Raw genomic sequence first — 27096 nt, forward strand, 5'->3', positions numbered from 1 at the left:
AGGCTCCATTGCCCTCTTGCCTTCCTGCAAAGCAGCCCAGCTTGTTCTTGTGCAATAGCAGGAGTCAGAGAGAGCAGGCAGAGGCACCCATGTCCCTGGAGGTTTAAGCTCAGAGCTGGGAATGTCATTGCTGTCACCTTTTATTGGCCACAGCAAGTCATAAGACAGGCTCAGATTGAAGGATGGGGAAGTAGATGCCACCTCTAGATAGCAATTGGGGCAAAGTCACACGGCAAAGGGCATGGTGATTCAGGAAGGAGTAGGGCATTGGGGTCATGTTTGTAATTGACCTACCACAGAAGGGAGCCCCGCTTTGAGAAGGTGCTTGGTGGGCCTTGGGGCTTAGGGAGCCATGGGCCAACCTGCTAGATGGGGCCTTCAGTGGGGTGGTGGGGACGTCAGTTTAACCTCAGGATTCGACTCTGAGCCTCTTGCGAGCCCATGTCTTGGGCGTCATCGCAGCCCCAGCTGCAAGCACAGAGTGGCTCTTCCAGAAAGTTCGTTGAATGACTGAGTGACCTAAGTCAGTTCCTGTGCCAGGCAGCCCAGAGGGACCATCCCAGAGCCTCCTTCTCGGGGTGCAAGCCTGGCTTGGGGTTGGGGGGTGTCTGCACTTGTGGAGTCCCCCATGCCTGCCGGGAGCCTGAAGACGCAGAGACCTCCTGCCTCGCCTCGCCCCCTCCGTGGGGACCCTCTTCCCCACACTCCTTGGTTCCTGTCGGAGCCAAGATGTGTCGTCATGGAAACCGCTTGGCAAACGCTGGCAGGGAGAGGCGGCCAACAGCAGCTCTCCTGATCGAGCTCAGGGCGCCGGCTGGAACCACGTCGCAGGACGGCGTGAGCAAGCACGCCCGGCCGTGTGTGACACGCGTGGGGACAGAGGCCGGGGTGGCTGCAGGAGGGCGTGCGGGGAGGTCAGGGCACCCCAGCGTGCGTGCCCCCACGTGTGCGCCTGTGCGTGTGGGTGTGTGCGCCTGTGCGTGTACCAACAGTGCAGCCGCGTCAGAGTGTGTGTGCTCCGAGTGTGACGGCCGCGTGGGCCGGTGCAGGGTGTGTGTGGGGATGGGGGTGTCTGATTGGTGCTGTGACCTGTGGCAGCACAGCCGCCCGGGTTGAGCACCCACGGTGGCCTGGACATCACACTAGGTGCTGACAGGACCGGCAGAGGCGGCCGCTGCCCTCGTCCCCAGCCTGTACTCCTGGGTGAAGGCTGATGCTGAACAGGTACTTGTGAGAGTCGCTGAAGTGCGTGCCGGGAGGGTTCTGGGAAGAGGCAGCTGTGGGGCCTGAACCCTAAATGTGGGGTGGAAGGCAACCAGGCCTCTGCTCCAGATGGAGGGCACAGCCCAGGCAAAGGCCAGGAGGCCAGGGAAGAAAGGATGGAGTCTGGAGCCCGGGAGAGGTGGTGAGGGGCCATGGCCCTGAAGGACGCTGGGGCTTCATCCGACTTGAGGAGGCCCAGCTGAGGGTGCAGGGGGCCTCGTAGGCAGAGGAACTCCGGAGGTAGGAACTAGGGATGTGAGGCTGGGGCAGACAGAGCCGAGGGACGCAGCTGACAGCTGGCAGTGGTGAGACATGGTCTTTGAAAGGCTTCCTGTTGGGGGCAAGTGGCTTGGAAGGGGGTGTGTGGAGGCCGGGGAGTCTGTAGCCGGCCTGGGTGGGGCGGGCAGTTGAGAGAGATTTTGGAGGTTTACTAGATGCTCCTTGGTGACAGTGGCACTTGGAGGAGGAGGGCAGGGCCGGGATATAATATGGTTTCCTGGGATGGGAGGCACTGACAAGGTCTGGGTGCTCGTGGCACCCCCAGAGCTGTCTCACCAGGGGGCTGCTTCCGGAGCTCCCATTAATAGGCACTTGGCTCTCTGGGGACCTGCCTGGGTCTCCGGCCCCACAGGCTCCCTGAGCCCCGCCAGGCTGGGTGGGTGTGCACCGCAGCAGGCACTGGAGACCCCGGCTTCTACAGGGCTTCTTCAGGCACCTCCGGGAGTCCAGACACGCAGCCACCCCAGGCAGCGAAGCCTCAAGAGGGAGCCGGGCGCGTCCTGGGCACGCCGGCTGTTCCTCGATACCCGAGATCCCCTGTGCGGCTGGGGTTGCTGGAGACGCCCAAGGAGCAGGGGCTCCCTCCTCATTTTCACCCCCGACCCCAGCTCTGGGTGTGTGGGAGGCAGAGGTGATGGCTCAGGAGGGTCTCGGCTGCTTCAGGCCAGCTCTGTCCACTTGGACGAAGCCGCTGGGCCGTGGGTTGGGCCGTGGGTTTGGCCGTGGGTTCTGGCTGCAGAGCTGGGGCCCCTCATGCACCTCATGGACCAGCCCAGCGCAGCCCATGCACTCACTGGAGGCTCCTTCCCAGGGCGGGACCCCGAGGGATGCTGGGTCTCCCTGGCGACCTTGCTGGCCAAGCCAAGGGCCAGGCACGTCTGAGGACTCCGAGGGGGTTTCCATGGTCCGTGGTGTGGCCTTGGGTGGGCGCCTGGCCAAATCACCAGACACCAGGCCTTCAGGATCCCTGCATCCGCCAAAGCGGTGTGACCCACAGGTGCCGGGCAGGGCGGCCTCCAGGTCAGAAACCTTCCAAGACCCTGTGTACCAACTGTTTGCATCCCTGCCCATGGATGCCCCCTCATGGCAAATCCCATCCATCTTAGAACTACGTTTCAGAGTTGAGGACACAGGGCTGGAGCGGGGACACGGTTGAGCTCGGTGCCACTCAGGCCCAGAAACCCCAAGCTGGCCTGATCAGCATGCGCCTGGCCATGGGCACCATCAACATAGCTTTTGTTATTTATTATTATTATTTTTTGAGATGGGGTCTCACCCTTGCCCAGGCTGGAGTGCAGTGGTGCAATCACAGCTCACAGCAGTCTTGACCTCCCCAGCCTCAGGTGATCCTCCCACCTCAGCCTCCCAAGTGCATGCTACCACGCCCGGCTAATTTTTTAAAATTTTTTGTAGAGATGCGGGTAGGTCTTGCTATGTTGTCCAGGCTGCTCTCAAACTCCTGGGCCCAAGAGATCTGCCCGCCTCGGCCTCAAAGTGCTGGGATTACAGGCGTGAGCCACTGCGCCCAGCCAAGCCTTTGTTATTCTTATTGTTGGGGTCCAACTGTGGGGGCTGTGGGGAGGTCTGCAGGCAGCTCAGAGTCAAGACAGACCCCGACAGGGACGGGTGGTGCAGGGAGATGTTACGGGAGATTCGCTGCCATGTGCCTGGCCCGTGTGTCTTTTCTTGTTGGAGAAACTACGTGTGGAGTTACTCCCAGCCCCTGACTGCAGGCAGCACGAGAGGATAGGAGACAGGGATGGAGGGAGGAGGGAGTTGGTGACAGAGAGAGACCAAGAACCCCAAGAGACAGAGACAGACAGAGACACAAACTCAGAGAGAGACAGACAGAGAGATGGACAGACGGGCCTCCCTCCCAGTCCCCCAGCCTTGGCTGAGCCCATGGACAGCCCCAACAGTGGAGGAGGGGTCCTGGGGGAGCGGGCTAAGGGCCCCAGTGTATGGCTGGGGCTGTCACTTTGCACTGAGCATCCCCCCAGCCCCAGCCGCCCTGGCTGCTCTCTGGAGGGAACAAGGGCTTTCAGAGCTGGGGACCCGGCGTGAATACTAATCCAGAAGCTCAAAGGGCGGCCTCACAGGCTGGGCACGGGGAGGCTGGGCCAGGGCCAGGGCCAGCTGAGCCTGTCTGGGAGCTCGCCCTGTTTGGCCCCAACCCTGCAGTGGCGTGCTCCTCGTGCTGGGGAGCTCCTGTCCTCCCCTCAGGCCTGAGAGGGTCCCCAGCTACCCCAGGACAGGGTGAGGGGTGGATACTGCAGTTTCAGGGGTCAGGGTCTTGTGTCCAGCACGAGGTGACACCAGGTGGGCCCCCAGCACATGGTCTCTTGAGAATGGCTGCCCAGGAGGCCTCAGGCCGATAGGAGGGTCCTTAGCTTTGCTTTGCGTTCCTACAGTGCTACAGCAACAGCTCCAGGGAGGCCTGGGGAAACTGAGGCATGGGCAGGGAGCCCATGGCAGGGAGGAGGGCTTGACTATACTCTGTGCTGGGGCACCCCAAGTGCCACAGGCAGTGCTGGGGTCTGGCCCCGTGCATCCTGCCTGGGCCGGGATTCAGACCCCTTTGCCTCCTACCTGGACGTCACCTGCTGCACCCAGGAGACCTCAGTATCAGGCCATGGAAACCCCTGCTTGAGCCATGCACGGCTCCCCTGCTTGTGTTCCGAGCCCCTTCACCCCCCAGCCCCTGGCCCTCAGCAACCCCCCTTCTCAGATGCAGCCTCATCTCTTCTCCTGCTCCCCTGGCTCTGCCCCACTTCCTGCACCTGTCTTTGCCCAGAGCTCTGCACATATTCTGACAGGCAGGCCTCTGCTCGCACGGTTCCTTCCACCTGGCACACCCCCATCTCTGCCCTCGCCCCAGCTCATCTTGCTGTGTGGTGAAGTCAGCCTCAGCGCCGTCCTCCTCTGTCCCCACAGCACTGTCTGCCTGAACCCTTGCCTGCTGGCCTTGGAGCAGGGCTGAGCTGCAGAGAGGCCAAGCCCCTGTCCCGCGGCCCCGCACCCAGCACATGCAGGGGCTGGAGTTTGCTGAGTGAGCAGCTGCTGCTTCCTAGGACTTCGTGTGCCAAGGCCCCTGGGAGAGTTTTCCTCATCCTTATAAAACCTGTGCGAAGCATTTTCCTGTTTTCCAATGTGGATGAGTTTCCTGTGGCTGCTGTGACAAATGACCACAGCTGTGTGGCTTCAAACAGCCCACATTGACTGTCAATTCTAGAGGGCAGAGATCTGAAGTCAAGGCTGGGGCAGGGCCAAACTTCTGCACAGGGCTCCAGGGGAAGGTCCTTCCTGCCTATTCCCGCTTCTGGGGGCTCCAGGTGTCCTTGGCTTGTGGCTGCACCACTCCCATCTCCGCCTTCTCCTCTGTGTCTCTGTGTCTTCTACTTTCTGTCTGTTTTTTACAATTTTTTATAGAGATGCTGCCCAGGCTGGTCTCTAACTCCTGGGCCCAAGTGATCCTCCTGCCTCGGCCTTCCAAAGTGTTGGAGATTACAGGCGTGAGCCACCTCGCCCAGCCTCTTTCTCTCTCTCTTAAAAACATTGTTGGCTGGGTGTGGTGGCTCATGCTTGTAATCCCAGCACTTTGGGAGGCCGAGGCAGGTGGATCACTTGAGGTCAGGAGTTTAAGACCAGCCTGACCAACACAGTGAAACCCCATCTCTACTGAAAATACAAAAGTTAGCTGGGCTTGGTGGCGTGCTCCTGTAATCCCAGCTACTCAGGAGGCTGAGGCAGGAGAAGCACTGAGGCAGGCAGAGGTTGCAGTGAGCCAAGATCATGCCATTGCACTCCAGCCTGGGTGACAGAGTGAGACTCCATCTCAAAAAAAAAAAAATTGTCATTATTTTTCACATTGTCTTCTTCCTCCAATGAGGAACCTCTTTCTGTCTCTTATAAGGTCACTTGCGTTGGATTTAGGGCCCACCCTGACTCTGACCCAGGATGACCTCATCGTGAGATCCTTACTTTAACCATATCTGCAAAGGCTCAGTTTCCAAATGAGGTCCCATTCTGAGGGTGCAAGCAGGCACATCTTTTGGGGGCCACTATTTAACCCACCCTGGGAAAACTGAGGCAGGGCAAGACGAAGCAGCTTTCTCAGGCCACACGGCTCTCTCTCTCTCTCTCTTTTTTTTTTTTAATTATACTTTAAGTTCTAGGGTACATGTGCACAACATGCAGGTTTGTTACATATGTATACATGTGCCATGTTGGTGTGCTGCACCCATTAACTCGTCATTTACATTAGGTATATCTCCTAATGCTATCCCTCCCCCCTACCACGGCTCTCTTTTAACCCCAGGTCTGCCCGGGTCAGAGGATGGTGATGGGGACGAAGGTGGGGGCAGCCCTCTGTGTTCATCGCTGAAAGGACAGGGGTCCCCATATCACACTGCCTCTTTCTAGAATAGACTCTGACCAGGTAGCTTCAACCAGAAAGGGGTGTGCAGTCTGCTGGTGTGGAGACCAGTGTGTCACCGGTGCAGTGTGGACAGTGCGTTGGCTGCCTGAAGCCTTGGCTGGCAGAGGCCAGGTCATCAGCAGGCTGCCTCTGTGTTCCAGGGGACCTGGCACTGGGCACGGCGCCACCCACCATGTCCCACCTTGAGGCACCCAGGAGGGACCCTACTCATCTGGGCTTCCAGTCTCCTGGGCTGACCCAACAGACAGAGGAGGAACTGCCACTCCGGGCTCAACACATGCTTCCTTTTCCTGTGGCTCCCATCCCTGTAGCTATTCAGGGAGGGGCGTGAGGGGCCGGAGAAGGGTATTCCACAATTTCTTTGTAATAAGCAGTTTTAGGACAGAACATTCAGGTCAGGCTCGGTGGCTCATGCCTGTAATCCCAGCACTTTGGGAGGCTGAGGTGGGTGGATCATTTGAGGTTAGGGGTTCGAGACCAGCCTGGCCAATATGATGAAACCCTGTCCTTCTTAAAAATACAAAAATTAGTTGGACGTGGTAGCTGGCACCTGTAATCGCAGCTACTCGGGAGGCTGAGGCAGGAGAATCACTTGAACCCGGGAAGTGGAGGTGGTAGTGAGCACAGATTATGCCATTGCACTCCAGTCCGGGTGACAGAGTGAGACTCCATCTCAAAAACAAACAAACAAACAAAATTCATGTTTTCTCAGGTTCTGAGTTCTCCATCCCCAACAGAAATAACCTGGAAAATCCCCCACGGCAACACGTGTCAAAAAGTGCAGCTTTGTGAGCCAGAATCTATTTGTAGGAATTTATCCCGAGGTAGGGGGAACCGGACACCTGTGCAAACATCCGTGGAAACAAGATCATTTATCACTGTGATATATGCTAGTGAGACACCAGGAGAAACCAGAATGTCCCAAACCAGGTGACAGATTCATGACACGGAGTCCAGCGCAGACCATCAGGGTGTGGAGACGGACTTCTGGCTATTGGTAGGTGTGAAGTCACGGACTGCCTGTAGAACGCAGTATGTGGTGTGAATCCCTTAAAATACGTATTTAGGCTGGGCATGGTGGCTCATACCTGTGATCTCAACATTTTGGGAGACTGAGCTGGGAGGGTCGCTTGAGCCCAGGAGTTTGAGACCAGCCTGAGCGACATAGCAAGATCCCATCTCTACATAAAAGTTTCAAAATTAGCCAGGTGTGATGGCATGTACCTGTAGTCTCAGCTACTCAGGAGGCTGAGGGTAAGAGGATTGCTGGAGTCTAGGAGGTCGAGGCTGCAGTGACTCACGTTTGTAGCACTGCATTCCAGCTTGGGCAACAGAGCAAGATCCTGTCTCAAAAAATATTTATTTATTTATTTATTCATTTATTTATTTATTTATTTATTTATGAGACAGAGTCTCCCTGTGTCACCCGGGCTGGAGGGCAGTGGTGTGATCTCGGTTCACTGCAAGCTCCGCCTCCCAGGTTCACGCCATTTTCCTGCCTCAGCCTCCCAAGTAGCTGGGACTACAGGCACCCGCCACCATGTCTGACTAATTTTTTGTATTTTTTAGTAGAGACAGGGTTTCACCGTGTTAGCCAGGATGGTCTCAATCTCCTGACCTTGTGATTCGCCCGCCTCAGGCTCCCAAAGTGCTGGGATTACAGGTGTGAGTCACTGCGCCCAGCCAAAAAAATTAAAAATATATATATATTTCAATGAGGTGGAAAAGGAGATCAGAAGGATGTCTGACAAGAAGGTAAGAGAGGTTACCTCTATGCAGTTGGCTTATGGGGTCTTCTTTTTGTTTTGATTTTTCATAATTTTCCAAATTTTGCACACTGGACACCTAGTGTTGTTATTTCTTTTTTTTTTCTCTCTCTCTCTCTCTCTTTTTTTTTTTGAAACAGAATCTTGCTTTGTCGCCGAGGTTGGAGTGCAGTGGCACAATCTCGGCTCACTGCAACCTCTGCCTCCCAGGTTCAAGTGATTCTCCTGCCTCAGCCTCCCGAGTAGTAGCTGGGACTACAAGCACCCACCACTGCGCCCGGCTAATTTTTGTATTTTTAGTACAGACGGGGTTTGACCATATTGGCCAGGCTGGTCTCGAACTCCTGACCTTGTGATCTGTCTGCCTCAGCCTCCCAAAGTGCTGGGATTACAAGCATGAGCCACAAAGCCCAGCTGTGTTGTTATTTCTTAAGGCTTAAAACAATTCCTCGTGGCTGGGCGTGGTGGCTCACGCCTGTACTCCCAGCACTTTGAGGCCTAGGCAGGTGGATCATGAGGTCAGAAGTTCAAGACCAGCCTGGTCAAGAAGGTAAAACCCTGTCTCTACTAAAAATATAAAAATTAACTGGACATGGTGGTGGGCACCTATAATCTCTGCTACTTGAGAGGCTGAGGCAGAAGAATCACTTGAACCTGGGAGGCAGAGGTTGCAGTGAGCCGAGATTGCACCATTGCACTCCAGCCTGGGCAACAGAGTGAGACTCCAACTGAAAAAAAAAAAAAATTCTTTGCACTGGTGTGGGACGATGGTGACGAATCCCTCAGCCATCTGTGGGGTGCTGCTGAGGGCGTGGGGGGCATTTCTGCACGGTGAAGCAGAGCTGGTGGGAGGCTGCCCGAGGGAAGCTGGCACTGGGAGGGTTTGGAGAGAGGAAAAGGGCAGTCTGAGGGAAAAGCCTCTGGGCTCTGTCTGGAGCCGTCGTGCTGGCCTTCACGGCCAGGGCTGGGCTCGGTCATCCTCCCACACTTAGAGTCCTTTCCATCTCGTGGTGACTGGCACAGGGCCAGGGCTGCGCTCACAGCTGGTCAGGGCAGAGCAGGGCGCCCATCCTCAGGGCCACACTGACCATGGGACTAACCTGGCGGCCTGGTTCACCCCTCTCACCAGGGGCCTCTCCTGGCGGCCTGGTTCACCTCTTCACCTGGCATCTTGCCGGGTAGCCTAGTTTACTCCTCTCACCTGGGGAGGCATGAACTGGCCCCAGCTGACGGACCTCCCTCACCTGCTTGGCTTTAGGCTCTGGGGCCCCCTGCCCAGGTGTTTCTGGGAGGCTGGAGGGGCCCACATGCGCTGCACTGCGGGCAGCTGGAGGGAGTGGGGCAGGACACCGAGCGCCGGGAGGGGTGTGGCCCTCCTGTCCCGCTCGCAGCCCCACACGGGCCCCAGTCCACCCCGCCTCGGTCCCTGCCCCGCGCGCTGACGTCACCGGGACCTCCCGATCCTCCCGGCCCAGGCCGAGCTGCCCACGCTGCTGCCCGGGGCTCGGTGCCCGGCGCGGCCTCTGCCAGCTCCGTCGGACGCGGGACTGCGAGGTACCGGGGCGCGCGGAGAAGACTCGGGGGCGGGGGGAATGGAGAGGGACCTCCGTGCCGGGGCGGGTGGGCAGGGGCAGCTCCGGGTCCGGCCCGGCCCTCGCAGCAAGCCCCGAGGACGCCCGGGCGGCGGCGGCTACGAGCGCGCAGGGACAGCGGAGAGGCGAAGGGCGCACTTGGCTAGGGTTTGGTGCAGCGCGGCGCCGGGGTCGGCACAGCTCGGGCAGGTCCCGTAGAGAGAAGGCCGGGCCAGGGAAGGGCTACGCGCCCCCTCCCCGCCATCCTCCCAGACCAGGGCGACCTGCACGCTTCCCGATGGGAGCAAACTGGGGACGGTTCGGGAATCCAGCGCCAGGCGCCCCAAAGAAGGCGCTTCCGGGCTGGGGCGAGCCAGGAGGGTGCGGGACGTCCCCAGGGAGCCTCCAGGGCGCAGAGAATGTCGTGGCGCCCCGGGGTCCCCCAAGCCTGTGTATGTGCCGGGCATACTTCCTCACCGAGGAGACTGAGGGAGAAGACGATGGATATTACCCCTGCAAAGAAGCAAGACAGGTCTCAAAACCAGAAAAGCGAGGGAGGAGGGACAGAGAAATGGCAAACTTTACAAAGGGCCAGGGAGGGCAGGGACGTGGGTCCTTCCTGCACCCATCACGGGAGGGAAACACTTGGGAGAGGAGTTTGGGGTTCGCAGGTGAGGAGAGAAAACAGGAAGCCAAGGGTCTGGCCCGGAGGCCACTAGCCCTGTGGTCTAAGCCCCCGGTTTCCCCTCCTAGCGAATGGAAACTGAGAGGTGAGAAACCCCCAAACCGTCCGTCTGGTTCCGCCTGAAGGTCTCGGCTGTCAGCTAATGAATAGCTCGATGCAGCTGCTGGGAGATTTTGCAAAGCGCATTCAGAATAGCGAGAATCAGAGCCTGGTTTCTTGCCCGAAGCCCGGGCATCTGCGTGGTCAGATGGGGGAGAATGAGTGCCCGGAGCTCCCCGGTTTAGGGCAGCCTAACCTTGGATACCTGGTTACTGGGCCAACCTGGCCGCCCTTGTTGCTCAGAGTGGCCGACCCTCCCTGGGGTGGGGGGGATGGGGGGATGTGGACGTGCTCTTTTCTAGTCTTTGGACAAAAAAAGGCAAGGGGAAGAGGAAGGAGAAGCGTCTGAGTTTACCCATGGTATTAACAGCAGCAGGGCTGGAACATGGGTGCTCTGGGAGAGGAGATGTCCTGCCCTCTGTCTCCCATTAGAACATCCCTGCTCCAGGAGCAGCTGGGGTTCCAGTGTGAAGCGTGGCTTTGAAACCAAGCCCTGCTGCCCCCCAGCTGTGTCACCAGGGCCAAGTCACTTAACGTCTGAGCCTGTTTCCCCATGGAGGCTCCATGTGTGGCTTGGAGGAGGCAGGCACAGGACCTGTTGGCTGCTGTCATGACTGCAGTTAGCAGAGGAGGGGGACACACTGGGGCAGGACCCAAAGGACAGCGAGGAACCTCCATTTGGGGGGTCTCCTTTTTGGAGCATGGATGGGTTGATGAGTGCCAGAGGCTGCTGGGAAGCTGACCCCCACTAACGGCGGCTCCCTCCCCGTGGGTACCCCCAGGGCTCACATGCAGCTCTGGCTCTATGTGAGGAGTGGTCTTGTGCAGAAATGACCTGGCAGGATGGAAGGACTGTTGGGTGGCAGCTGACAGTGGGGACTGGGGTTTTCCTGAATGACCCATCGAGACACATGTGGCCACAAGGCTCCTTGAGAGGAAATGCTGTCTGGGCAGATGTCATGCCCTGGACGTCCGAGAGCTGTACCTGGGTCGAGGGACGGAGGGACCTGGGCCTTCTCATGCCCAGCTTGGAGCCTGTCACACCATTCTCCAGTCTTCACTGGGAGGTGGCTGTGCTTTCGTGTGTGTGTGTGTGTGTGTGTGTGTGTGTGTGTGAGAATGAGAGAGACAGGGTCTTTCTGTGTCCTCCAGGCTGGAATGCAGTGATGCAATCATAGCTCACCACAGCCTCCACTTGCAGGGCTAAAGCAATCCTCCCATCTCAGCCTCCCTAGTAGCTGGGACCACAGGCATGCACCACTAGGCCCAGCTAATTTTTAAAATGTTTTATAGAGACGGGGTTTTGCCGTGTTTCCCAGGCTGGACTCAAACTCCTGGACTCGAGCGATTGTCCCAGGAGGTGGCTATTTTTAGAGCTTGCCTCTCACGTCCTGTTGATCTTCCAGCCAGGCCAGTCTGGAGCTGGCATGGCCACTCCTTCCTGGGCGGCTCAGGTTGGCTGACATCGGTGTGTCTCTGGCTGGGTTTCCCACGTAGATTCTCTGAGTTACCTGTGTGCCCACCACTGCTTGCAGGTGTGCAAACGGCCGTCTGTGGTTGTGGCTCCTCTGTGCACATGCTCTGGCCCCCTGAAAAACTTGCCGTTGCGGCCCTTCCTGTTGCTATGGGATTTGGTCCTCCCTGAAAGACTCAGATGGGCCTGAGGTTTGCAGTTTGGGCCCAAGTCACACCTGGAACCAATGTGTTAGGGCTTCTGAACTTTTGGTAAAAGGAAGGCATTTCTCAGCTGGGTGCGGTGGCTCACCCCTGAAATCCCAGCACTTTGAGAGGCCGAGACAGGCAGATCACTTGAGACCAGGAGTTCGACACTAGCCTGGCCAACATGGTGAAACCCTGTCTCTACTAAAGATACCAAAATTAGCCTGGCGTGGTGGCGTGCATCCGTGGTCGCAGATGCTAGGGAGGCTGAGGGATGAGAATCGCTTGAACCGGGGAGGAGGAGGTTGCAGTGAGCCAAGATTGTGCCACTGCACTCCAGCCTGGGTGAGAGAGGCAAAAAAAAAAAAAGGCCTTTCTCATTTCCTGATGCTTTGCCTGGAGTAGGAGGGTTTGCTGGCAGGGAAGCCTCTGACCAGGGTCTTCGGGTGGTCAGGCGGATGTGGGTGCTGGCAGGAAAGCCCCCTCAAGAGTCGGGGAAGGTCCGTGTATGAGGACCGGAGTAGGAGGGTCACTGTGTTGGGAGTCAAGATCCTGGTGAGCTGTGTAACCCTGGGCAAGTGGCTTTCCCTCTCTGAACCTCAGTCTCCTGGGCCATGATGTGGGTGAACCTCAGGGTGGCTTTGGAGGTTGGACAAGGTGTTGCATCAGAAAGTGATTTTGGGCCAGGCGCGGTGGCTCACGCCTATAATCCCAGGACTTTGGGAGGCCGAGGCAGGCGGATCACATGGTCAGGAGTTCGAGACCAGCCTGGTGAATATAGTGAAACGCCATCTCCACTAAAAATACAAAACTAAGCTGGGCATGGTGGTAGGCACCTGTAGTCCCAGCTACTCGGGAGGCTGAGGCAGTGAACCCAGGAGGCGGAGGTTGCAGGGAGTTGAGATCGTGCCACTGCACTCTAACCTGGGTGACAGAGCAAGGCTCCATCTCAAAAAAAAAAAAAAAAAAAAAAGTAAGTGATTTTGGGACTTTGCAGGGTGGCAGGCACGGGAAGGGAAATGTTGGTCAGGGCCGGTCCAGGGTGCCCGTAGGCATTGCTATCTGTTTTACTGTCTCCTTCTCTGGAAAGCTGGGACACAGACCCTCCTGGGCATGTGGAAGGCCCTGGGCTGCTCCAGAGAAATAATTGATAGGCCCCTCTCTCGACAGAACAAATCATTCTGAGCTGGCTGTGGTGCTAGGGGGATGATTTAGAGATAACTGGAAGGTGATGGTGCTTGCCCCTCGTGGGTGGCAGCGCTGGTGAGCGGAAGGTCTGGGAGTGAGGAGCCGGTGAACAGGTCGTGTGACCGGCACCCAGAAACAAAAATAAGCTGGTTAGTTTCATGTGGCGTCAGATGCTTGGAGGCCGGCTGAGCGCCGCCTCCTCCTGCTTGGGCCAGCCACGCTCCTGGAGGAAGGCAGGTGGGACCACACCCATCTCACCTGGGAGGACACTGAGGCACAATGGGGTTAAAAGAGGACCAAACTTGGCCAGGCGCGGTGACTCACGCCTGTAATCTCAGCACTTTGGGAGGCCAAGGCGGGCAGCTCATGAGGTCAGGAGATCGAGACCATCCTGGCTAACATGGTGAAACCCCGTCTCTACTAAAAATCCAAAAAAAATTTAGCTGGGCGTGGTGGCAGGTGCCTATAATCCCAGCTACTTGGGAGGCTGAGGCAGGAGAATTGCTTTAACCTGGGAAGTGGAGTTTGCAGTGAGCCGAGATTGCGCCACTGCACTCCAGCCTGGGCAATAGCGTGAGACTCTGTCTCAAAAAAAAAAAAAACTTAAAAAAAAAAAAAAAGGGCCAGGCTCATGCCACAGCCCCCGTGCTGTTGAGGGCATTCCAGCTTCAAGGGTTTCCTGGGTGCCTCTTCCATAGTGGGTCCCCGGGAGGCTCTGAGGGGACTCAGAGTTTGCTGGGGGCGCTACCTCTACACCCTGACACTTGGCGTGGCTAGGGCAGGAGATGGGCTTTGTGGAGCCCCGCACCCCACCTCTTGTCCGCAAGCCCAGCAGCGGTTCCCCACCTCACTCAGAGCAAAGGTTAAAGCTCTTCCAACAGCGTCCCAGCTCCTGACGTGGCCCCATCTTCCCTCAATCTCATCCCCTGTTCTTTCCCCCAATTCATTCCAGCCACACCAGCCTCCTCTGGCTGTCCCCTGAGCCCCCAGACGTATCTGCCGCCGGCCTGTGTACACCCACCTCTGTCTGGGACAGTCTGCCCCTCCTCCCCGCTGCCTCCTTGCTCAGAGATCCCACCTCAACAGAGCCCACTCTGATCACTGTCTCAGGAATGGGAGTGCGGGCCTGGCACCCCTGAACCCTGCCCCCCTCTGCAGGGAGGTGGTTTTTTGTTTTATTTTGAGATGAAGTTTTTGCTCTTGTTGCCCAGGCTGGAGTGCAGTGGTGTGATCTCGGCTCACTGCAACCTCCGCCTCCCGGGTTCACACCATTCTCCTGCCTCAGCCTCCTGAGTAGCTGGGACTATAGGCATCCACCACCACGCCTGGCTAATTTTTTGTGTTTTTAGTAGAGACCGGGTCTCACCGTGTTAGCCAGGATGGTCTCGATCTCCTGACCTCATGATCTGCTCGCCTCAGCCTCCCAAAGTGCTGATTACAGGTGTGAGCCACCGCAGCCAGCCAGCCTTTTCTTTTTCCAATAGGACCTGTCACCTTCTAAGCTACCATATACGCTATTTACTTAGCACATTTGCCACCTGCCTTCCTGCTGGAGCATCTAAGCTCCATGGGGCCAGGGACCTCTGTTTTGTCCACTCATGTTGGAAGAGCCCCCGGCACAGGGCCCAGCACCCAGGAAGCCCTTGACAGCTGATGTCACTGTCACAAGTCCACTTAACTGGGCCACAGGGTGCCTGATGCAACACTGCTCCTGGGCATATCTGTGAGGCTGCTCAAGATGGTGTTAGGATTAGGACAGTGGGTTCAGGAAGAGGGACTGCTCTCCCCAAGTGGCTGGGTACCTTCCAATCCCTCAAGGCCCTGAATAGAACAGACGGCAGAGGGAGGAGTTCACCCCTCATTTCCTGCCTCACCGCTGGAGCTGGGACATCTCATCCTCTCTTGCCCGGGGACTGGATGTCCACTGTCGGCTGCCCTGGTTCTCAGGCCTCCGGACCTGAGCTGAGTTTGAGTCCCGCCTTGGGCTTCCCTGGTCTCTGGCTTGTAGGTAGCACACTGTAGGACTTCTCAGCCTCTGAGGCCCGTGAGCCAATTCTCCTAATAAATCCTTATTTTATTTTCATAGAGTAGAGACGGGGGTCTCTCTATGTTGCCCAGGCTGGCCTTGACCTCCCCGGCTCAAGTGATCCTTCTGCCTCCCCAAGTACTAGGATTACAGGTGTGAGCCACTGCACCTGGTCATAATCTTATATATAATCTTAATATAAGGTTATATATAAGATTTATTGAATACATATTAATATCTATTATTTATAATAGATTTTTTATTTTATTTTATTTTATTGTTTTGAGGTAGAGTCTCTGTCACCAGGCTGGAGTGCAGTGGCGCTATCTCGGCTCACTGCAGCCTCTGCCTCCCGGGTTCAAGCCATTCTTCTGCCTCAGCCTCCCAAGTAGCTGAGACTACAGGTACATGCCACCATGCTTGGCTAATTTTTTGTATTTTTAGTAGAGACGGGGTTTCACCGTGTTGGCGAGGCTGGTCTTGAACTCCTGACCTTGAGTGATCTGCCTGCCTTGGCTTCCCAAGTTGCTGGGATTACAGGCATGAGCCATCGCGTCCGGCCTAGTATTTGGTATATATTGGATAAATGAATGAACCCGTGTGTTCGCCTGCCCTGGGACCCACCCAACCTCTTTCGGAACCACTGATCGTGCATCTCTCAGCTGCTTCTGGCTGACTTGGGTCTGTCCTCGTGGCTCCTCCTTGCTCACCCTCTGGCTCCTCCTCGCTCACCCTCTGGCTCCTCCTCGCTCACCCTCTGGCTCCTCCTCGCTCACCCTCTGGCTCCTCCTTGCTCACCCTCTGGCTCCTCCTCGCTCACCCTCTGGCTCCTCCGTGCTCACCCTCTGGCCTCCTGCAAGAGTTGCCCACTACGGCCCTTTCCACGGCCACGGGATCTGGTCGTCTCCATTGTCTGTGCATCTGATGTTTCTTTCTTTCCCTGTGGTCCAGAGGCGGGAATTCCACCCCGGTGTGAACCTGCCAGGACTGCCCTGTTCACTCCAGGAGTCCAGGAGTGAGACCCATGCTAGTGTCTGGAGGTGGGCATGGGGGTCTGGGTACAGGCTCGGGCTGCATAGAACCCACATGGTCCCGGCAAGGTTCCCATGGCGATGGGAACCACTGTGCTTGAAAATCTGCACGTTGGCCGGGCGCGGTGGCTCAAGCCTGTAATCCCAGCACTTTGGGAGGCCGAGACGGGCGGATCACGAGGTCAGGAGATCGAGACCATCCTGGCTAACACGGTGAAACCCCGTCTCTACTAAAAAATACAAAAAACTAGCCGGGCGTGGTGGCGGCGCCTGTAGTCCCAGCTACTCGGGAGGCTGAGGCAGGAGAATGGCGGGAACCCGGGAGGCGGAGCTTGCAGTGAGCTGAGATCCGGCCACCGCACTCCAGCCTGGGCGGCAGAGCAAGACTCCGTCTCAAAAAAAAAAAAAAAAAAAAAAAAGAAAATCTGCACGTTCAGGCCGATGCGGTGGCTCAGGCTTATAATCCCAGCACTTTGGGAGGCTAATAAGGGAGGATTGCTTGAGCCTCGGAGTTCAAGACCAGCCTGGGCAATGTAGTGAGATCCTTCTCTACAAAAAATAAATTGGCTGGGCGTGTTGGTGCATGCCTGTAGCCTCAGCTACTCAGGAGGTCAAGGCAGGAGGACTGCTTGAGCCCAGGAGTTGGAGGCTGCAGTGAGCTGAGTGCACCACGGCACTCCAGCCTGGACAACACAGGGAGATTCTCTCTCATTTAAAAAAAAAAAAAAAAAAAAAGACTGGGTGCGGTGACTTTTGCCTATAATCCCAGCACTTTGGGAGGCCAAGGCAGGTGGATCACTTGAGGTCAGGAGTTTGAGACCAGCCTGTTGAACATGGTGAAACCTTGTCTCTACTAAAAATAGAAAATTAGCCGGGCGTGGTGGCGCACACCTGTAGTCCCAGCTTCTCGGGAGGCTGAGGCAGGAGAATCACTTGAATCTGGAGGCGGAGGTTTTGCAGTGAGCTGGGATAGTGCCATTGGACTCCAGCCTGGATGACAGAGAGAAACTGTCTTGGAAAAAAAAAAAAAGGAAATGGACATAACTATTATTAGAAAACAAAATCCGTGTGTTCCAACCTCCCTGCTCTGCCCCCCACAACCTCAGATTCTGGTGTGTCGTGGCATTGCCTAAGTTAGATTTAACCCTGCTCCACCTCAGTTTCACCCTCTTGGAAATGGGGACAAAAACTGCGCCCACTTCTCTGAGAGTAAAAGCAATGAAGCCCTGCCTGGAACACAGTGTGGTTTGTGGCTCTTGATAGTCTTTTTTTATTCTTTGAGACGGAGTCTCGCTCTGTCGCCCAGGCTGGAGTGAATGGCACGATCTCAGCTCACTGCAAGCTCCGCCTCCCAGGTTCACGCCATTCTCCAGCCTCACCCTCCTGAGTAGCTGGGACTACAGGTGCCTGCCACCATGCCCGGCTAATTTTTTATATTTTTAGTAGAGACAGGTTTCACTGTGTCAGCCGGGATGGTCTCGATCTCCTGACCTCATGATCCACCCACCTTGGCCTCCCAAAGTGCTGGGATTACAGGCGTGAGCCACTGCGCCTGGCCAATAGTCATTTTTATCTGCTGCTGATGACTTCGAACTTCCAGGGCTCACTGGGCATGGTGATTCACGCCTGTAATCCTAGCACTTTGGGAGGCCGAGGCGGGCAGATCATCTTGAGGTCAGGAGTTCAAGACCAACCTGGCCAACATGGTGAAATCCTGTCCCCACTAAAAATACAAAAATTAGCTGGGCATGGTGGCAGGTGCCTGTAGTCCGAACTACTTGGGAGGCTGAAGCAGGAGAATCGCTTGAACCCAGAAAGTGGAGGTTGCAGTGAGCTGAGATTGGGCCACCGCACTCCAGCCTGCGGGGTAGAGGGAGACTCTGTCTCAAAAACAAAAAACAAAAACAAAAAACCTTGAGGGCTGGTGGGATTGTAAACTGGTGTGATCTTTCTGCAAAGTAATCTGCAATACAAATCAAGATCCTTTAAACATCCCCCTGTAGAATTTTCCCTTCTAGGAATTCATCCTGAGGAGATGGAAACACAGACTTAGTACAAAGATGTTCATCACAGTGTTTTTGGGCAGTGGTTGAAAATAGCATTTTTATTTATTTTTTATTTTTGAGACAGAGTCTTGCAGCGATGCCCAGGCTGGAGTGCAATGGCGCGATCTCAGCTCACTGCAACCTCCGCCTCCCGGGTTCAAGTGATTCTCTTGCCTCAGCCTCTTGAGTAGCTGGGATTACAGGCATCCGCCATCATGCCCGGCTAATTTTTGTATTTTTCATAGAGACGGGTTTTCGCCATGTTGGTCCAGCTAGTCTCGAACTCCTGACCTTGGGTGATCCACCCGCCTTGGCCTTCCAAAGTGCTGGGATTACAGGCGTGAGCCACCGTGCTTGGCCCTATTTTTTACTTTTTAAAATAAATTTTAAATTTGTTGTTTTTTTGAGACAAGGTCTCACTCCCTCTTCCAGGCTGGAGTGCGGTGGCATGATCATGGCTCACTGCAGCCTTGACTTTCCGGGCTCAGGTGATCCTCCCACCTTGGCCTCCTGAGTTGCTGGGACTACAGGTGCATGCCACCATGCCCGGCTAATTTTTTTGTGTTTTTAGTAGAGATGAGATTTTGCCACGTTGACTGGGCTGGTCTGAAACTCCTAGGCTCAAGTGATCTGCCTGCCTCAGCCTCCTAAAGTGCTGGGATTACAGGCGTGAGCTACCACACTCAGCCAAAAATAGCTTTTTTGTAGACTGTTTAAGGATTTGGAAAATGCTCATGATTTACGAAACAAAAAGATACAGGATTATATATACAGTTGGATCTTACATTTGTAAAATATATTTGGAGAAAGAAGCTATAGAAAGCTCTGGGTGGGCAGTGATCTCAGTGGAAATTCAGTCCCAGCCCCTCCCCTACTCTAAGCCAATACGTTCCTCTGGAAAAAAATATATCTGTGTATATTTGTGTGCACACATGGATATACAGCTGTGTCACCTTTTCCCCAAAAGAAAATGTATGAATTACATATATCAAATTTGTTTATGTATTCACATATACATAGGAATGTGAGCACATACACGTGTATTTTCCAGATGAATGTGTAAAACTGGGGTTAGTGGGCAGGCGTGGTACGTGTGCCCATGTTCCTACTACTCAGTAGGCCCCTGTGAGCCATGATTGTGCCACTACACTCCAGCCTGGGCAACAGAGCTAGAAACATTCTGTTAAAAAAAAAAAAAACAAAAAAAAAAACCACCAACCGGGTGCGGTGGCTCATGCGTGTAATCCCAGCACTTTGGGAGGCAGAGGCAGGCGGATCACTTGAGGTCGGGAGTTTGAGACCAGCCTGGCCAACATGGTGAAACCCTGTTTCTACTAAGAATACAAAAATTAGCCTAGCATGGCAGCAGGCACCTGTAATCCCAGCTACTTGGGAGGCTGGGGCAGGAGAATTGCTTGAACCCGAGGTTGAGGTTGCAGTGAGCCCAGATCATGACATTGCATTCCAGCCTGGGTGACACAGCAAGACTCCATCTAAAAAACAAAAAGAAGTTGGGGGGCGGGGTGGGGTTCTGTGTGCAGTGGCTGACGCACTTCGGGAGGTTGAGGACAGAGGATCGCTTGAGCCCAGAAATTTGAGACCAGCCTGGGCAACACAGTGAGACCCCATCTCTACAAAAAATTAGCAGGGCATGGTACACACCCATAGTCACAGCTACTTGGGAGGCTGAAGCAGGAGGATCACTTGAGTTCAGGAGTTGGAGGCTGCAGTGAGCTATGATGGCGCCACTGCACTCCAGCCTGGACGACACAACAAGACTCCATCTCTTAAAAAGAAATCAGGGTTAAAGAGTGTATAGCGCTGTTTATTCTCCCTGCAAAAACAGTTTCTGGTTTTCCGGCTGGGGCTGGCAGGTCTTGCAACTTGCTGATCTGCAGATAAATGGGTTTTGCGTGTCTAGCTCAACTTTCTAGAGGAAGCCTTGTCTGAGGGCTGCTGATTCATATGTCCTTAGCTTCACCTGCCTTGCTGCATTATTTGTGCATCTCACTTCTGTGGTTTCTGGTTCGTTTCTAGCCTATCCCCATAACCGCCCCTTTGCTTTGATCTGTTCTGTGAGGCTTCTCCTCCCCAGCCCACTCTCCATCCACCCTGGCAGGTCTCACAGTCTCCGGACAGAGACCTAAGCATAGCCCAGAACCAAGCGTGCCACCGGTGGCGGCTCTCAGGCGTGTGCCTGATGAGTGCAGGGCTGCCCAGCTGCCGTTCTGGTCAGAGCCTCTGCTTTGCAGGGCAGCTTTGTCACGGTTCTGCCAGCCCCATGCCCCCCATCGTCTCCTCCCTGCCTGGTCCGTCCTAGGCGTTGAAATCGGCTGTTGCTTCTCCGCCTCTCCCTGTTTCTAGCTGGTGGGGTGTGGCACAAACGACTGTCCTGACTGCTTCATTTGGATCTCGGGACCCTCATGTGTGTCCTGGGGATGTCTGGGTGCTGCTGGGGCTGCCTACCCCCACCCCCCCAAACATATGCTTGCTGGGCGCACAGGGACCTGCCAGGAAAGCTCGTAATTGGGATGAGAGCTGCCATGATGGGGGTTCCTGGGTGTTGGGGGGTCCCTAGGTGATGGGGGCTCTGGGTGAGGAGGAACCCCAGGCGATGGGGGCCCAGGTGATGGTGCACACCTTGTGATCACGCTGGGGAGAGGAGCATTTGGTTTCCACCCGGAGGAGCCCTTCTAGCTCAGCAGGGAGGGGAGAAGGTCTCTCTTCCCTCCAAGGGCTCCAGACAGAGCTGGCTGGTGAGAGGGAACGGAAGAATGGCCTTGGGGGCCCCTGCCCTTCCGTGGGGGCCCATGGACACATGTCCCTGCCCCTGCCGAGTGGGAGGTACTTCCCAATACCCAGTTCTGGATGAGGGAAGCTTCTGGAAGAGATGCGGCCATCCCCTGGGTGGCCCATGGACCCAATCTGCCAGAGAAGATGAAGTGGTTGAAAGTGTCCTTCCAACCTGGCGGGGTGGCAGTGCTGTGTCCTGGAGGGGCTGCGGCTCCCTCTGATGCCCTCGTCCTCTGTGGAGCTTCTCCCCAGGCCTGGGCGGGAGCAACCCATCCCCTGCCTAGGACATCAGGCCATGTGTGCTCCGCAGTGAGGGGACACCTGTTCCTGTCACCCACAGGGTGCTGTGGGCCCAGAAGCGCCCATGCCAGAGGGCATCCAGAACCAGGCAAATCTGGGCTTTGTGGGCCCTTGGACCAGTGTCTGTCTGCGGGGAGCCCCCAGTAGCCGCTCAGATCAGCCCGAGGGAAGATTCTGGACGAGACCGTGGCTGTCCCTGGGGTGGCCCATGGACACCAGCAGGGGCTCTCAGGAGTGGCCAGGCCCTGCCCGCCCACCATGCTGCAGTGTAGACACGCACAGGAGTTCAGCTTCGGGCCCCGGGCCCTGAAGGATGCCCTGGTCTCCACTGACGCGGCCCTGCAGCAGCTGTACGTCACCGCCTTCTCCCCTGCCGAGCGGCTCTTCCTGGCCGAGGCCTACAACCCGCAGAGGACACTCTTCTGCACCCTGCTCATCCGCACGGCCTTCGACTGGCTCCTGAGCCGCCCCGAGGCCCCTGAGGACTTCCAGACCTTCCACGCCTCCCTGCAGCACCGGAAGCCCCGGCTGGCTCGGAAGCACATCTACCTACAGCCGATAGGTATGGGGCACCGCCGCCAACGGCACGCTCCTGGGGGACCAGCTTATAAGTAGTACAAGGGGGGATGTCTGTGCATAGCCCCCAGGCAGGACTGAAACGAGGGAAGAGAGTCCTGGGTGTTTGGGATGCCAGGGTGGAGGCAGGGAGGTCCTGGCTGGGCCAAGGCTTCCTTCCTCCCACCCCATCCTGACACTACGCTCAGACAGCCCAGGTTCTGGGGCTGATCCTCATCCAGATGTGCGTGGTCCTGGCTATGCCTGTTGAAACTAGAGCCATCCCAGGCACTGTGCTGCGGGCTGTATAAAGATCCCGCCGGGCCTGGTGGTGCACACCTGTAATCCCAGCTACTTGGGAGGCTGAGGCAGGAGAATCGCTCGAACCTGGGAGACAGAGGTTGCGGTGAGCTGAGATCATGCCACTACACTCCAGTCTGGGTGACGGAGTGAGACTCTCAAAAAAAAAAGACCATTTCTTCTTTGGGGTGCCGAAATGAGGATCAGCCCATTTCATAGGCAAGGAAATGGAAGCAGGGAGAGGTCTCTTGACCTGTCTGAGTTGCAGAGCTGGTCACTGGTAGGGACGAGACTGGAATGCAGGTCTATTTGACCCTGGCGTGGGGGTGCTCATCCTGATGCTGTAGTGGGAGGGGGTGGGCTGAGCAGGGTGGGGATCTTCAGGGCCCAGAGTGGTCACTGCCCTCAGAGCTCTGTGTCTGGCAGAGTCTGGGGGACCCAGGGTGAATGGGGGGCCGAGACACCAGGCATCCGCGCTCAGAAGGGAACGGCCCAGGCAGGTGCGGGGAGCGCAAGGAGCAGGGCCAGCCTCTGTGCCTCTCACATGCCAAGAGCAGCCTGGCAGAGACGGCACACGGGACAGGGGCTCTCGGGCTTGGAGAGGAGGAAAGGGCCGGTGTCCGCTTCTCACGCCAGCGCACCACGCCTTTCGGCATCTCGACAGCAAGCCAGAGCAGGGCTGGACCTTGGCTGGACTCACCCTACGCAGGCTTGTCGCCAGCCCTGGTGGTCCATGCATCCACCACCCCATAGGAGCCAATCCAACAGCTTGGGAACCACCCGCTTCCCTCCACCTCCCTGCTAATGGCTCAGAGCCTCACGTCCCAAGCTCTGACGCAGATACATGGGCATGTTGTCGAGACACAGGGGCTGGGTCAGGAGGCGGGGGCTGGGCCGGGCTCTGCATTTCCCTCCTTTTCTGGGTGAGGCTGATGCTACTGGCCTGAGGTCCTGGCAGCCGATTTCTCATTGGTCTCCTGGCCTCCAACCTTGGTCCTTGTCCATCTGTCTTCCTGACCTGTGATCTGGTGTGTGCATCCCTCCAGGGGCTGCCCTGGGAGCCCCCTGCTGCCTCCCCAGCCTTGACCTGCACCCTTGTGTCCTGCTGTCTGCCCCAGCCAGGCTGGCATTTTGCAGCCAGGCAGCCCGGCTCTGTGTGCTGCCTGCTCAGCTGCAGTGCCTGATGCTAACCCCTGAAGTCCCTGTCCCTGGTGAGGCCCTGCCTGCTCCCACCCTGAGCTCACATGCAATTGTCACTGCTGTCCTTTCATCTGTGCACGAATCTTTCCTCTATGTCCCTCGGTGTTTGCCCTTTTGAAAAAGTCATGCTTTCCATCTTCTTTCTAAGCCCGATGCTCTGCTTGCTGTCAGGGTAGGTCCACATTGGCCTTGTTCACCCAGCTGGCCGGTGTCCACAGGCGATTCCCGGGGAGAGGGTCCCAGGCGGGCAGGGGTGCCGCAGGGCTGATGGCGCTGCTCTCCCACCAGATCTGAGCGAGGAGCCAGTGGGAAGCTCCCTGCTGCGCCAGCTGTGCAGCTGCACCGAGGCCTTCTTCCTGGGCCTGCGTGTCAAGTGCCTACCCTCGGTGGCGGCCGCGTCCATCCGCTGCTCCTCGCGCCCCAGCCGGGACTCTGACAGGCTCCAGCTCCACACAGGTGAGTGAGGACGGCAGCCACGGCTCATGCCAAGGCAGCCCCTTTCCAGAAGGAAGAGGTGGGAGGAAGGCGCCCAGGAGAGGAAAGGAATCTTTTCTTCCTTTTTGGTGGGAAATGTCCATTTCCTAGGTGTGTGGGAAGCAGCACTGAAACAGGGAGTTCCTTCTTCCACCCAGGAGTGTCCAGGGACCTGGCCATACAGCCAGTGCCCACGGGAAAACGCCAGAGCACGCAGAGCAGGAGAAGCGAGCCCTTCTTTTTTTTTTTTTTTTTTTTTTTTGAGATGGAGTCTGCTCTATCGCCCAGGCTGGAGTGCAGTGGTGCGAATCTCGGCTCACTGCAACCTCCTGGGTTCAAGTGATTCTCCTGCCTTAGCCTTTTGAGTAGCTGGGACTGTAGGCGCACGCCACCACATCCGGCTAATTTCTGTATTTTTAATAGAGACGGGATCTTACCGTGTTGGCCAGACTGGTCTTGAACTCCTGACCTCAAGTGATCCGCCCACCTCAGCCTCCAAGTGCTGGGATGACAGCCGTGAGCCACCATCGCTGGCTTGAAGTGAGCACTTCTAAGGCCACTTGGCATGACTCCAACCTTCCATCTTTGCATAGTACTTGACATGTGCCTAGAAGACCCCTAACCCTCAAGCCCTCGCCCCTTCCCTGCGGGTTGCTGGTGATTGGAGAGAGTGAGGCTGGGCTGAGAAGCAGAGGTGAAGTGAGGGCTCTTTGGTGGATAGGAAACCTAGGTTCAAGTTTAGGGAGGGCCTCTAAAGGGGCTGGAATGAGTGGATGGACAGCTTTCATCAGTTCTGGGATACTCTCAGCCATTGCTTCTTTTGTCGATTATTACCTCTGCCCCATTCTCTTCTCTTATGACTCCAGTTGAATGTATATTAATCCATCTTACTCTCTTCTCTATATCTTTTTTGATCATTCATGCTTTAATCTGAATTTATTCTCATCCTTCGGCTTACTAACTCTCTCTGGAGTCACATCGAAGGTTTTTTTTGTTTGTTTGTTTGTTTTGAGGCAGAGTCTCACTCTGTTGCCCAGGCTGGAGTGCAGTGGCATGATCTTGGCTCACTGCAAGCTCCGCCTCCCGGGTTCATGCCACTCTCCTGCCTCAGCCTCCCGAGTAGCTGGGCACCTGCCACCACGCCTGGCTAATTTTTTTATATTTTCAGTAGAGATGGGGTTTCACTGTGTTAGCCAGGATGGTCTCGATCTCCTGACCTCGTGATCCGCCTGCCTTGGCCTCCCAAAGTGCTGGGATTACAGGTGTGAGCCACCACACCTGGTCTCATCTAAGGTACTCTTAAACCCATATATTGAGGCTGGACATGGTGGCTCACACCTGCAATCCCAGTACTTTGGGAGGCTGAGGTGGGAGGATAGCTTGATGGCAGGTGTTCAAGACCAGCCTGGGCAACTAAGCCAGACCCTGTCTGTGCAAAAAATATAAAAATAGCCGGCAGTGGTGGCATATACCTATAGTCCCAGCTACTTGGGAGGCTGAGAGTTTGAAACTGCAGTGAGCTACTGTACTGTCCTCTATCCTGGAGACAGAGCAAGACCCCATCATCTAAAAAAAAATCAACAAACCCCCCGTATATTGTGTTCCTAATTTCAGTTGTCATGTTTGTGAGTTCTGTAGTTTCTAGTGGATTCTTTTTCAAATTAGCAGTGTCCTGTTTTTATGGGTCTCAGCTGCCTCTGACGTTTCTTTAAGTTCAGCATTGATGTCCATGAACATAGTTGCTTTTGACAGTCTGTCCGATGATTGCACTAATCTGGAGTGCCCATGTGCCTGTATTTGTTATTTCTGCTAATTTTGTCTCAGTTATCCTGCCTCATTGTGCCTTATTTTCGATTGTTAGTTAGGCATCTTATTGGAAAAATTAGTTTAACTTTGAGAATTTTTGGCCCAGGCTGATGTTTTTCACCACAGAGGATTTTCTTTTCCTTCTGCCAGGGCACCAAAGGGCTGACTGTGGGACAAAGACATGAAGCTTGTCTGGGTCATTCTGATGGTCCCCAGGGCTCTGCATCCCTCCCAGGGTAGAAGGCATGTCATTAGGGGTCATTCTGTCCATTCCCCCACCCCAGAAACAGTCCAGCTTCATCTGTTTGAGCTCGAATCCTCCCCGTTTTTCTCATTAGGTCTCTGCCTTGGTTGTTGAGGTGTAATTTAGATAGTAAAATTCATCCTTTTTAGTGTACGGTTCGGAAGTCTTGACAGATGTGTACATCACGTAGCCATCACCGTCGTCATATAAAGGGCAGCTGTCCACCCCGTACCGCTGCCGAGGCTTCCTCCGTAACCCACTCCTCCCCATCTTGGGTGTTTGAAGCAGCTGTTGTCATTCTCTCTGCCCGTCTGACCATCTTTTGGCAGGAGGGTTGTCTACATTCCCCAGTGTACCATTACAGGGAGCAGACTGTTGAGATTTGGGGGTTGACAGGGATCCCCTGGCTGGGCTGGGGTGCCATCGCCTGAGTGGTACGTTTCTTTTCTGTGTCCCAGCCTGCTTTCTGGGTGCAGCCGACACTCCATGGGCTTCCCCCACCCCTGAGGTCCTAGAGTGAGGTCTGGGGGCAGTGTGGCCTGCCTTGGCCCTGGCCCTAAAACAGAGCTGGGGACCCTGGGCCTCTCAGGCTCGGCCTCTGCAACCTCAGCTCTCTCCACCTTCCCCACGCTGTATGCAGTGCACCTCACCTGTTACGGCCTCCGTCCTGTCTGTGACAGGACTGTGGCAGCTCAGAGATAGCAGTGAGTCCCACAAGGGTCACTGCAGGGCTTTTTACCTGCTCCGCTTAGTGAACGAACTGCTGTTTCCCCCAGCCCCGCACTTCAGAAGGTGCACAGGGGAGCCCCTTGGGGAAAAAAACTGGGGGGAAAGGATATGCACCCGGGAAGGTTCAAAAGCAGGTGGAACTCAGAGGGTATGCCGGGTTGCATTTGTATGGTCAACTCAGCCTGGTTTTTAATTTTTCTTTGTTGTTTTTTAGAGATGGGGTCTTGCTTTGTCGCCCAGGCTCAAACGCAGTGGTGCAATCATAGCTCCCTGCAGCCTTGAACTCCTGGGTTTACGCGATCCTCCCACCTCAGCCTTGAACTCCTGGGCTTACACGATCCCCCCGCCTCAGCCTCCCGAGTAGCTGGGACCACAGGCACGTGCCACCACACCTAGCTATTTGTATTGTTGTAGAGATGGGGTCCTGCCATCTTGCCCAGAGAGTAGCATGCTTTGGATCACTGTATTGGGTTCCTGGGACTGCCGTAACAAAGTACCACAAACTGGGGTGGCTTAGGGACATTTCTTGTCTCACATTGCTGGAGACCGCAGTTCTGAAACCAAAGTTTTGGCAGAGCCATGCGGCCTCAGAAGGCTCTGTGGAGGGTCCTCCCTGGCTGCCTCCAGATTCTGGAGGCTGCTGGC

At 56.0% G+C, this 27096-nt stretch overlaps 1 protein-coding gene across 4 annotated transcripts in view; it reads left to right on the forward strand.

Moving 5' to 3' along the window:
- Positions 1 to 966: 966 nt before the first annotated feature.
- Positions 967 to 27096, forward strand: part of AMZ1 (archaelysin family metallopeptidase 1) — a 35564-nt gene continuing 9434 nt past the window's right edge. For 2 of the 4 annotated variants that reach the window (XR_013415007.1, XM_015133199.3), the window contains exons 1-3: positions 967 to 1224; positions 21184 to 21705; positions 23487 to 23654. Coding sequence is in view for 2 of the 4 variants with exons in the window: in XM_015133199.3 (XP_014988685.2) it covers positions 21402 to 21705; positions 23487 to 23654 (472 nt within the window). In the remaining 2 variants the exon portion in view is untranslated. Of the gene's footprint in view, positions 1225 to 8601; positions 9301 to 21183; positions 21706 to 23486; positions 23655 to 27096 lie in introns of those variants that run through there. The other 2 variants (XM_077996059.1, XR_013415008.1) reach the window with 2 other exon arrangements.

This window comes from Macaca mulatta, chromosome 3 (genome assembly GCF_049350105.2).
Source record: "Macaca mulatta isolate MMU2019108-1 chromosome 3, T2T-MMU8v2.0, whole genome shotgun sequence".
NCBI classification, from domain to species: domain Eukaryota; kingdom Metazoa; phylum Chordata; class Mammalia; order Primates; family Cercopithecidae; genus Macaca; species Macaca mulatta.